The 13,854-nt window shown below is 35.7% G+C and overlaps 1 protein-coding gene across 1 annotated transcript; it reads left to right on the forward strand.

The window, feature by feature from the left end:
- Positions 1-1,120: 1,120 nt before the first annotated feature.
- LOC106139918 (alpha-2B adrenergic receptor) lies at positions 1,121-11,802 on the forward strand. The gene is made up of 5 exons (XM_060950880.1): positions 1,121-1,156; positions 1,556-1,705; positions 2,485-2,579; positions 3,986-4,124; positions 11,105-11,802. The coding sequence occupies exons 1-5, from the start codon at positions 1,121-1,123 to the stop codon at positions 11,681-11,683; spliced, it is 999 nt and encodes a 332-aa protein (XP_060806863.1). The 3' UTR covers positions 11,684-11,802.
- Positions 11,803-13,854: the final 2,052 nt, after the last annotated feature.

Here is a 13,854-nt window from a genome sequence, read left to right on the forward strand (position 1 = left end):
CTGGATTGGCTGAGTCTGGTTTTTACACGAAGCGACTCCCGTCTGACCTCCGCAACCTTTGCAGGAGAACCTAACCCGTATTGGACCGAACATGCTTACACATCGAGTTGCTTGAATGTGCAGGTTTCCTCACGATGTTTTCCCTCACCGTAAAATCATCGGTTAGTTATCAAACTAATGTAGGTACATAATTTCGAAAATAGACATTGGTACATGGCCGAGGTGGGATTTGAACCTGTGCCTTTCTGCGCATCACGCATTCTAACCGGACACTTTACGGCTTCGACCATCGACGCTCTTCATCCAAAGACTTATACTTGTATTTCTTAAATTGACGAAGAAGAATCTGTAGTCTGCTTCTAACCACGATTCTGGATTGGATAAGTCAAGTTTTTTCATGAAACGACTCCCGTCTGGCCTCTGCAACCTTTTCAGAAGAACTAAACCCAAAATAATAAGCTCATGAAGAAGTTTATCGTTACCCTGCGCATTTAGTCAACTGGATGTGGTATCGTATTGGATCGTGGTTACCACATCCAGTTGACTGAATGCGCAGGGTAACGATAAACTTCTTCATGAGCTTATTATTTTGGGTTTTGATCAGCCCTCGTTATTGAAGATTCATCTTGTAATGGCCGGATAATATGAGTAGATGTGAATGCTTTACTTTGCCTGTCTCGGGACTTTTAGAGACCAAACTTAAAAAACACTAAATTCATTATTGTAAACCTTTCAAACACTCATACTTATTTGTGAATACTTAAAAATTAAAAACACCCAAACACATATTTATCATTGAAAGTCGATAAAACATACATTTTAGAAAAAAATATTACAGCACAAACAACTTGTTTGGATTCCCGCCAAAAAGCCAATGAAAAAGTCGCAGGCTTTCTTTTTAAACAAAATTGCGTCAATAAAAACTCTTTTCTTTTTAAAAAAAGAATACGCACAGATTATATATTCAAATCATCATCCCTTTCAGGCAATGGTATTCTTTCGGCAAACGGTCCAAACCCAGTTTTAATGTTATAATGACTCTTTATTAACAATTTAATCAGTCTGAGAACACGAAACGGAAATTAAACCTTCTGTATTTCGAAATAAAGTTGGAAACAACATGGCGCCGACTCGGAAAGAGTGCCACTGTATTTTTGTGGGTCATCGACTCAATGAATGTCATTTAGTTAGTCGTATTCCTCGTTTCTTAGTCTTTAATTACATTTGAGAAATGTAATTAAAGATTTTCGAAAGCTATTTGCGAAAATCTGATTGTGATTGTGCTACAATGGTTTCGACTTGTAAAATCGTTCACTTTTGGTCCATTATAATCTTAGATCTTATCTTGCTGCAGTCTTTGCGTTCAAAATTTGTTTAATTTTGAAATCCATGTTTCTTTTTCCCAGACCAGCCTTTTCTTCAAAAACGTCAACTTCGCAATTGTCCAAACTTAGAAAATGTGAACGAAAGAATACGTTATTATGATGAAGACCTTAATATAAAATTAATACTTAATATTAAAAGATTTTGTAGTAATTTATCTCCTTGTCTCCAGGTGTCAGACGACATTGGCTACGTGGTCTACTCAGCTCTGGGCAGCTTCTACATACCTTCCTGCATCATGGTGTTCGTGTACATTAGGATATACTTCGCTGCTAAAGCCAGGGCGAGGAGGGGAATCAGAAAGAATCCAAGGCCCAGGCCTGTGAGTATAATATTACTGCACACAAACATATGGTCACGTCTATATCCCTTGCGGGGTAGACAGGGTCAACAATCTTGAAAAGACTGAATGGCCACGTTCAGCTATTTAGCTTAATGATAGAATTGAGACTCAAATAGTGACAGGTTGCTAACCCACCGCCTAAAAGAGAATCCCAAGTTTGTAAGCCTATCCCTCAGTCGCCTTTTACGACATCCATGGGAAAGAGACGGAGCGGTCCTATTCTCTTTTGTATTGGTGCCGGGAACCACACGGCACATATTACTACATATCAATTAAATTAATCCTGTAGTACCTAGGTGACCTAGCGGTGCTGGCTGGAAAGCAACAACAAAACTAGCCATTGCTGAGGATCGAACCTGGGTACTCTGACGTGAAAAACAATGGCTCTGATCTAATAACCACCATATATGAAAAAATCAATCTCGAATTAATATATGGGAAAAGCACTTTTCCAGACAGGGGGTTGCTAGACTACGACAATTTATATTGACCACTTAAGAAAATCACATACATACTTACATATATTCACGTCTATATCCCTTGCGGAGTAGACAAAGCCAACAGTCTTGAACACACTGACAGGCCACGTTCAGCCGTTCGGCTTTATAGATAGAATTGAGATTCAAGTAGTGACAGGTTGCTAGCCCATCGCCTAAAAGAAGAATCTCAAGTTTACAAGCTTATCACGACATCCATGAGAAAGAGACGGAGTGGTCCTATTCTTTCTTCTTTAATGTAAAACCTCTCCTCTGTTCTAGAATGAACAACAAACGAGTTTCAGTAATCCGAAAGGGACTCGACCTATGCCGGTCACCCATCCCATGCCGGCAGGTCACCTCACTAATAATAACGGGTAAGTCAGTCAAAAAAACCTTTCCTTATCAGTCCGCATAATTTGACCATACATACACATACATAAAATCACGCCTCTTTCCCTTTCTTTTTGTTCTTTTCTCTTTCTTTCTTCTTTAATTTGACCACGTGTTCGTAATTTTTTTTTTTTCGTAATCGGTGCCGGGAACCACACGGCTGAGATGTTTGTAATTTTTTTTTAACAAACATAGGTTTGCTTTTTTTTCGAAATTATCACTCATAGAGCTGTTAACACATAAGACTACAAGCATGCATACAATTTGCAAACATACATACATACATTTAATCACGTCTCGTCCCTTGTGGGGTAAACAGAGCCAACAGTCTTGAAAAGACTGATAGGCCACGACCAGCTGTTTGGCTTAATGATAGAATTGAGATTCAAATAATTAATAGATTGCTAAAAGAAGAATTTCAAGTTTATAGCCCCTCCCTTAGTCACATTTAACGACGTCCATGGGAAAGAGATGGAGTGGACCTATTCTTTTTTCTATTGGTACCGGGAACCACACGGCACTACAATTTGCTTGCAAGCAAAATCACGGGATGAAACTGGTAAATATATTAATGAATTCTACGTAGAAGGTCATATTTTTATCAGTCTCAGTAATGTCCTTGCAATTTCGAGGTCAAAATGAAATTGGCATTTCCTTTGTTATATTCTGGCAGCTGTCCTAATTGTTACTCTTTTCTGAGTTACGTACATTAGTTTAATGCTTAACCGATGGTATAACGGTGAGGGAAAACATTGTGAGGTAACCTTCATATTCCGATCAACTGAATGAGTAACATATTTACTATATAGTATATACGATTATAATGACGTCTTATTATCTTACGGGTTTGACAGAGCCAATTGACTGAAAAGCCACGATCAGCTGAATCAGTAAATGATGTGTTACCATGATCCAATATGGGTTAGGTTCCCGCTAAGTTTGCGGAGGTCAGACGGGAGTCGCTTCGTGTTAAAACCTGACTTATCCAATCCGGGATCGTGGTCAAAATGGCGCTCTCCAGGCTCCTCTCCAGAGAGGCGAGGATACAATTGGGATTCAGAGGAACACTTCCTCAATCCTTCAATTTACCTGAGGACGTCCTGGCAAAGGGTCAGGTCAAGCGTGCCCGAAACCGTCGAGCTTGCATGAAGAGAGTTATGAACGTGGATGAAGCGAAGGAAGTATGCAGAGATCGTGGCAAGTGGAAAGATGTAGTATCTGCCTACCACTCCGGGAAAAAGGCGCGATCTTATGTATGTATGTATGTATGTCCCTGAGGACAGCAAATACTCTCCCGATTTCTTTTCTTTATCGGGGGATATAGATATTATATATTGGGGGAGGGGGGTGAACATTTTGCCATTTATAATATACCTTGTTTTACTTCCAGGGAAAGCCAAATATCGACCATAGAAGCGCCTCAAGTCCAGATTCCCACGGTGACCTGTGACCTCGCTTCGGACATCTCGACGAGCGAAGCAGGGGACACTATACCTCCCCCACCTGACGAAGGGAAGCACACTTTAAAGGTAAGATAAGTACACAATAACATACATATAAACATATAATCACGTCTATATCCCTTGCGGGGTAGTCAGAGCCGTGTGGCTCCCGGCACCAATACAAAAAAGAATAGGACCACTCCTTCTCTTTCTCATGGATGTCGTAAAAGGCGACTTAGGGATAGGCTTACAAACTTAGGATTTTTTTTTAGGCGATGGGCTAGCAACCTGTCACTATTTGAATCTCAATTCTATCATTAAGCCAAATAGCTGAATGTGGCCATTCAGTCTTTTCAAGATTGTTGGCTCTGTCTACCCCGCAAGGGATATAGACGTGACGATATGTATGTATGTACGTATGTACACTAGTTGCTAGCCCATCGCCTAAAAGAAGTTCTAATTTCTTTTTGAAGTCCTATTATTTTTTTATATATACCCGGAACCACACGGCACACATACAATAACATGACAATATACACCGAATCCTCCTCCTGGTTTTAGCCTTGGTTGCATTTCATCTTCACCACGAAAGAAGCGGCGGAACAAACTACACTGCAGCATTGTCATCGGACGTCAATTTACAAATATAGATCTCTTAAATCTAAATCGTGTACGAATGCACATTGTCTACATAAAAAAATGATGAATGAATTTAGTAAAACTAAAGATTTCAATACGAATATTTCGTCGAATAAATATAGTTAAATAAGATATGTGCACACTGTACAAATTATGTCAACACTATGTCAAAAATACACATGTATTTAACAGGCCATTATGTTTATTCAACGAGGCTATCAAGTATATGCGTATAGTGCCGTGTGGTTCCCGGCAGTGCGACGAACCAATAGATAAAAGAATAGGACCACTCCAACTATTTTATATGGATGTCGTAAAAGGCTACTAAGGGATAGGCTTATAAACTTGGGATTTTTTTAAGCGACGGGCAAGCAACCTGTCACTTTATATAAATCTGAATTATATTAGTAAGCCCAACAGCTGAACGTGTCTTGTCTATGACACCGGAGGTCCCGGGTTCGAATCCCGGCCAGGGCATTATGAGAAACGAACTTTTTCTTATGTGCCTGGGTCTTGGATGTTTATCTCTATATAAGTATAGTATCGTTGAGTTTGTATCTCGTAACACAAGTCTCGAACTTACTTCGAGGCTAACTCAATCTGTGTGATTTGTCCTGTTATTTACATACATACATACATAAAATCACGCCTCTTTCCCGGAGGGGTAGGCAGAGACTACCTCTTTCCACTTGCCACGATCTCTGCATATTTCCTTCGCTTCATCCACATTCATAACTCTCTTCATGCAAGCTCGGCGGTTTCGGGTACTTTTGACCTGACCTTTTACCAGGACGTCCTTAATTTGATCAAGATACGTTCGTCTAGGTCTTCCCACTCCGACCTTTCCCTCCACACCCTCCATGTATATCTGCTTAGTCAACCTGTCCTGTTATTTATTTATTTATATATCACAAAACTTACAAATTCTTCAACCATATTCCGAGTAAGCGTCGCTATCACCTCCGCCCCTTCCCGACGTCGTCTGTCAGTAATCCTTTCGTAATTAGTTTAGGAGCCTTGATGGCAAATCCTGAGATTAAAGGTCCGATAGAGGGCTAGTGGGCAGCGATGCTGAATTGCTAATACCCAATCTATACATCCATATACATACATACATACATTAAATCACGCCTCTTTCCCGGAGGGGTAGGCAGAGACTACCTCTTTCCACTTGCCACGATCTCTGCATATTTCCTTAGCTTCATCAACATTCATAACTCTCTTCATGCAAGCTCGGCGGTTTCGGGTACTCTTGACCTGACCCTTTACCAGGACGTCCTTAATTTGATCAAGATACGTTCGTCTAGGTCTTCCCACTCCGACCTTTCCCTCCACACTCTCCTTGTATATCTGCTTAGTGAACCTGTTTTCATTCATACTCTCCACATGACCGAACCATATCTGTATAATACCTATATGTAGTAGTTTGTTACCGCTTCTTCTGCACTGACGCTTTGGAAGCGGCAGTAAATTTAGTTTTAACTAGGTAATTAATTTGACGTCAACCAATGTTGTGAAACCAAAAGATATGGCAATTATTAAGTGATATGAAGTGTCCCATAATAATGATTATTTTATTTTAAAATAAATCTATGGGCTTATAAACCTGGGATTCTTCTTTTAGGCGATGGGCTAGCAAAATGTCGCAATTATTCAAATTGCTCAATATCATTAAGCTGAACGGAGCCTATAAGTATTTTCAAGACTATTACGTTCTGTCTACACCGCAAGGGCAATAGACACGATTTTATGTATTTAAGGTAAAAGCTCCTAATACGGCGGTAGTCAAAATCGCTTCCAATTACGGTGGTATTTATATTTCTTAGTTTTATTCCTGTTCTATTTAGTGTAAGTACATCATAACGCAAATGTGTTATTCTAAATTTAATACGTCACGACTTAACTGACATTTGCAACTACAACACATTGGCAACACGACAAAATCAATCAGTTTGTGTCACGGCATCGACGGGACAGGTGTTTTCATACAAACGCGGAACAACAAAATTAAGTACACTAACATTTACAAAGGCAATTTTTCGTATTAATAAGCCGTTCAAGTTTGTTTATGAATAACTTATAGCATTTCCCTACTTTTAAATTTTTAAATTAAATAGCTTGTTTCACGTTTGTAACTCAGTTTTTACCCAAAAAATAAGAAATAAAATACCGCCGTAATAGGATACGAATTTTATAGACTAATCCTAACTCGGTGGTATAACTCCGTAATAGGAAAAATACTGATAAAATTTAATTGTTTATAACTTTCAAATTATTAAGTTTTTGAATCAGTTACAAGTTCAATTGAAATAATTATTAATCTCATAAATTAATAACCATATTCTGAGGTATGTGTTCTCAATTAGAAATCTAGTTAAATAATAAAACTGTTGAGTACAAAATGTTAGTTTCTTAGGAGGGGTAAAAATTGAGAGGTGTGTTTTAATTTATCACAAATAATATCCTGTGTATAACTGTTACTTCAGTTTTACACATCTTAGCCACAAAATAGTTGTCGTTTGATTAAAAATTTACACTCTTTTGTTAATCGGAATTTTGATGGGTCAGAATTAGGATTATTAAAAACACGAGTAGTTTTCCTAATACGGTGGTAGTTATTTCCAGGTAACTCTGTATTAGGTAATATGGTTTCCTATTATGGCTTTATTAATTAAACAGAAAATCACAAGATTTTAGGGTTTCGTAAATAAATAAAAAAATCGTCTTTTTTCTGATTCTTATTTTTTATAAATGTTTTTTTTTTTGTAAAATCAAAAACATTGAAAAAATTAAATATTTTAATATCAATTAATGCAATCTACGTAATTGTTCTTTTCATTTTTTCATAGCTCAATTCAGGCAGCAGTGGCAGCGGGCAGCATTGACGCAAGTTTTAAAAGAGTTTTAAACTTTATTTTCATTATTTTATAGACCAGTAATCGCTCGAAAAAATAAAACTGTTGGTGACTGATGCGGCGTCGGTTGCTGACGACAGCCAGCAGTTTTGAAGCGAAGCTAGTCTAGTAGCGAACGTTTAAAATTCTTCCGAAGCTGTAAATGCTCTTCGGGCTGCTGTCGACCACTGTAACTGCAGCCTGAATTCACCCTAAACTTTACTTTACCTTAGGTATCTTATATTAAGTTCACTTACCATTACTAAAGTGATTATTTTTAATATGTAAAACTTTTAGTTACAGTTTACTATCCTCTGCGGAGTGTTAGTTTTTGAAAGATTGATGTTATAAATATTTCATTATTGTTACTTTTTGTTCCTCTACGAAGTGTTGATTTTTGAAAGATTTTAGATGATTGTTATTGTTCGTCATTATTTCTTAGCCAAAGTAACTAATTGTAATAAAAAATAAAACTTAATTCCTAAATGAACCTGCATTTTTAATATTGTTAAATCCGTGAAAGCTGTACACACGCGTGTAGAAAACACTAAATAATAATATATACATATATATACTTTAAATAAATAATATACTTTAAATTCAAAGTCGTCTTTAATTTCATTAAAGTGAAATAATGTAATTAAATAGTCAATGAACGAAAAACTTACAATAAAGGTACTTACACATTTCTATTATTGTTATACATATTATTTGTACGGAACCTAAATTAATGTACTTTCTGACCCTCCGTATTAGGAGCCGTCTACCGCAGTAATAGGCTCTGACCAAAATCATACCTCCGTATTAGGGAAAATCGACCTGCCTTTTTAAATATTTTTTTTAAATAAGAAATCGCATGAAAGGATACTTAGACTCAACAGCAATACAAAATTTAAATTCCATTTTAGATAATAATTTTGTTTGGAACCTTTAAAAATACTTACTTATGCTTATTTTTGCTTCTTACTTTCAAATGTTGCGAAATACCTCCGTAATAGGTGCTTTTACCTTATATGTAATAAAAATATTGTGTGAACAAACTAAAGACATTTAAAAAAAATACAAATAATTCCAGTCTTTCCGAGATTGCGGGCTCTGTCTACCCCGTAAGACCGACGTAATTTCTTGGCATGTCAGTAATCCCTCCAACGAAAGTCAAATTTTTTTTTTCAATTCTTTTTAAGTATTCAGAATATTATACTCACATTAAAATGAATGAAGCGTAATTAAAATATAGGTATGTAAAAGTACTAAAATATAGCATTAAATTAAGGTATTTATAAATGGATAGTTTTCATTCATCTTAATTACATTCATTGACATGGAAATAATGTACAAGTGTCATAATGTACTCGTGCTAGAAACTATAGGAATGATGTGTCATCGTCTGGCTTCAACAGAATACGACAAATACTATGTGTTCTATCAAACAACAAACTTTATAAGAAGACGGCTTTTTCTAATCTATACTAATATTATAAAGCTGAAGAGTTTGTTTGGTTGTTTGAACGCGCTAATCTCAGGAACTACTCGGTCCGAATTGAAATATTCTTTTTGAGTTGAATAGACCATTTATCGAGGAAGGCTTCAGGCTATATAACATCACGCTGCAACTATAAGGAGCAAAGAAATAATGGAATATGTAAAAAAAACCGGGGAAAATTATTCACCCTTGAATGGGTTTTTGATTGAACCCTGGGTTTCAATGATGCCCAAAATAACTATTCCACGCGGACGAAGTTGCGGACACAGCTAGTGAATAATATTACGTAAATGAAATGATGAGAGAAGAATATAAAGCCCTTTTGGTGAGTAGGCGTCCAATACTGGAGGAGTTTCTTTGCTGGTGCATCTTCTAATACCAGTGGTCTATTTGTTTGGACGAAGAACCCTTCTGGAAAGTAAAAAGAAGTCACAAGTAAAATCTGTATTTTACCTGTGATCGACAAAATAACAAGGCCGATATAAAATTTAATATATTACACAAAGAAGCTAATGTGTGCATTGTAAACAAAGGCTCAGGTCATAAATTAAAGACAGATACAGATGAATATTTTAAGAGCGTCAGTTTTAAAACCGTTTTGGTGCCGGATTGAAAAATGGTAATGAATAGGTTCAAATTCTATCTCGACCAATGACTTTTTTGCAAACATAAAATACAGCTGAAAGTGGTTTTAGTATTTGCGAGACTGGTATCTTTGTCTACCCCGTAAGGTAGAAGGATTATATCGGGTTTGCAGTACCAGATAGTTATGTGTGGCGCCGGCGCATGCCACCACTGTAAGTGGTTCCACACACGAACTTATCTCTTGCACACTAAATCTCATTATCGAATGAGATAACATAACATAACATAAAATCACGCCTCTTTCCCGGAGGGGTAGGCAGAGACTAACTCTTTCCACTTGCCACGATTTCTGCATACTTCCTTCGCTTCATCCACATTCATAACTCTCTTCAAGCAAGCTCGGCGGTTTCGGGTACTTTTGACCTGACCCTTTACCAGGACGTCCTTTATTTGATCAAGAAACGTTACGAATGAGATAGATATAAGAAAGTAAATAAATCAATAAATAAAAAAATGTACATATGTATGTACTTTGCATTTTAAAAAGTAAACACACATTACATAAAAAAATAATTAAAAACACTCACCAAACACATGTGAGTCAGACTTTCTGTGATTTCGTCATTTTGTGCTCATATGCAACATACAATAGATAGCTTGAATCTGCGGAATTATTCTCTAAAACGTGGAGGCTGCACTGCGCCATGGAGATACGAAGGTAGGAGGCTCACGAATGAATAAGTCACGTGAATTTGAGCAAACATTCGTGAGTAATTTCGTTGGAAGAGTGTTTACAAGAAAGATATTAGCTTATTAATATAAAACGAAGTTTAACAAAGCATTCAATACTTAATAAGAACAGAGTTGATTTTGCTACTTGGCATGATCATTGCACACTTCTTTCGCTTCATACACATTCATAACTCTCTTCATGCAACGCCATTGGTTTTGGGTACTCTTGACCTATCGTTTTGCCAAAATGTCTCCGATTAAATCAGTCCGAATTATTAAGAATCTACAATTGTCTAAGGTATGCTCGTAAGATTGATTTCTTAATTATATCACAGTTGCTAATCTTCTCGTGTACATTGTCAATGTCAAGGGAAAAGTCTGGAATAGAACTTGAGATGAGCTAGCAACCTGTCACTATCCCTGATCTCAGTTCCATGTTTAAGATATTCAGCTTAATGTAGATAGACAGATAGATAAAACTCTTTATTGCACCATAAGAGTAAAACATACAAAACAACACAAAGCAGATATAGATGGTACAAAGGCGGACTGTACTGTGTACTGCGGATGGTACAATGTAATTCGTGATAAATCTCGTATGTTATGTCAGTATTGTATGTATACTTAACGGTAGTACATAAACTCAATTATCTTTTTATTTACTGAATAAAAATTCCCTAATGACTCACAAGATTTTCCTAGACACTCACGCGCCATTTTCTCATCTTCCGCAGGTAGTTACATCAGCACAAGTTACGAAAAACCCGCTGGCTTCGTGCCCTCACAGAAGTTCCACGTTGTCCGTAAACGGTGAGCTCCAACTTCAACAAACAAGGGGGCGAGCACCAAGCGTCGCCATCGACGCTGACATGGTCTCTGAACTAGAACCTTCTTCTTCAGATTCCGGCGTCGTAAGCCGCTGCGGGGGCGTCAAACCTCTCAAACTGCGGATCTTCAAGAAGTCGGACAGAAGACAGGAAAAATCCCAACCGAGCAAGTCCGAGTTGGAACCAGCTCTCCCTAAGCCGCACAAGCCGAGAGACCCTGAGAGGGAGAAGAAGAGATTAGCGAGAAAAAAAGAGAAGAGAGCTACGTTAATTCTAGGTTTAATCATGGGCAGTTTCATAGCTTGTTGGCTGCCATTTTTCTTCTTATACATATTGAAAGCAGCTTGCAGACAATGCGTGATACCACCAAATGCGTTCGCGATAGCGTTCTGGTTAGGTTATATGAACTCTGTGTTGAATCCTGTTATTTATACGATATTTAATAAGGACTTTCGCAGGGCCTTCAGGAGGATCCTGTTCAAGTGATGTTTAGCTTACCTGTGCTGCTATAGGTGCGTCGCTAACCGTATTATGTTAGCTCAGCAGAGGGCAGCACCAGGTCTTTACAATGTACGTTAATCATAATCATTAACAGCCTCATGTGATATGTGGACTTGGAGGTTTTTGGCTGAAGTTGCGTGTAAATACTAAAATCTGATTACACTTAATTCATATTGTATAAAAAGATATTTAAATTAAAAAAAGGTTTCTCGAAGGAAAGGACGCCAAAAGGATTGTAAAAATAATAATCTAAATACTACTGCTTTTTTATAGAAAAAGAATAGCTGTAGTAATCCATAAAATGTTTTAATTTGATACAATAACAATTTTAATCGAATAAACTATGGCATCTGCCATATTTTTAAAATTACGGAATTAAATGTTATGTTTTCAATTCAATAAAATTATATTAAATAAGCAAACCAATCACAGAATTAACTAGACATACATTAGACACGATAAAACAAGAATAAAGCTAAATCACTTATCAGAAAAATATTTGTCAAACATGGTATTCCGCAGGGTAATGTTTTTGGCCCACTTATTTTTATTATCCATACAAATAGTTAATTACAGATTATCTTATGAAATCACTCACTGATTCGCACTAATACAATTTAATTTAATAAATAAGCTTAATTAATTTGAAAATCAGCCTAAATGGCTCAGTCATAATATGTGTCTCACTGTGACCGAGATAAAAATAGGTACGTTACGTGCGTGTTTAATACCTGTATTATTTATAAATAATAAATGCAACGCGATAGTTTCAAATCAGAAATATAAAAATATTTTAAAGAAAACGTACATACATGCAAACGTACGTAAGTACATCATTATAGAGCTGTAATAGTAAATTGTTATTTTGACACAATAAATTTTAAAAAGCATATACCTTTCAAAACATTTGGTAGAACGTCTAAATAGTTTATTTTCCTTTTTCACTGTTAAAATATAATGACAATATGCTGTAAAAAAATCTTTTTTTTTTTACATATATTTAGTATCAATAAAAAATCACAAACTTTAATAAAATATAGGACAACATAAAACATAGGTGCATAAAACCAAATAATACCTAAATATTACTCATGACTTCAGCCAAAAATCATCGGAAGATATTCTATTGAAATAATAACATATAGTCTTAACCTACATAGTAGAAAAAATATCCATTGTGACGTCTTAGGCCTGCTTATTACTATGTTTAGAATTAATGAATTTTTGTAAAAGTCATGTATTGAATCAGTTTTAAATGAATATCTCTGTAAATACTGGTTCCAATAAACAGTATATGAATTTTTTTTAACCATATCTTTATACATATTACCACGCCTATATCCCTTGCGGGATAGTCAGAGCCAGCAGTCTTGAAAAGACCGAAAGGCCACGTTCAGCTGTATGGCTTAATGATGAAATTGAGATTCAATTGGTGGCAGTTGACTAACCCATTGCCTAAAACAAGAATTCCAAGTTTAGCAGCTTATCCCTTAATCGCCTTTTACGATATCCATGGGAAATAAATGGAGCAGTCCTATTCTAAAGTGTTGGGAACTGCATGGCACCAATATTTTGAAAGTGAATTAAATCTAAAAAATATAATAAAGTTTTTAAAAATACTAGAAATTAACAAAAAAAATATCTACTCTGCAGTTTTTTTCAATAGAAAAAGAAATATTTTACCTGCTACTCTTAATTATAATATTCAATAAATAAGTTTTAAAAGTTGAAAATCTGATTCAAACATGACGTAATCTAAATATTTATTTATAATTTATATATTTTGCTATAAAAATGGAATTGTAAAGAAATAAAACTGATTTGTTTAAAGTAGATCTTTTTTGTATCTATAAGTAGCAAAATTATAGTTTATTATAGAATTAACATACTAAACTGCAACACTGATGGATTTGAAACATTATACATACTTATAGTTAATAAAATTCCTTTAAACCCTGTATGATATAATGACTAAAGGAATTACATAGCTTTAAATATTAAAAAAACATTGAGAAAACATAGCTTATTGAATATATATTTAGATTCTCTTTAACAAGCTAGTAATTATAATGCAATATAAAATTATACATTTTTAATATGCATTTTATCCTGTTATTTTTAAGTTTTAATTAATTATTATTCAATTAATTTCAACC

Source organism: Amyelois transitella, chromosome 23 (genome assembly GCF_032362555.1).
Source record: "Amyelois transitella isolate CPQ chromosome 23, ilAmyTran1.1, whole genome shotgun sequence".
NCBI lineage: Eukaryota > Metazoa > Arthropoda > Insecta > Lepidoptera > Pyralidae > Amyelois > Amyelois transitella.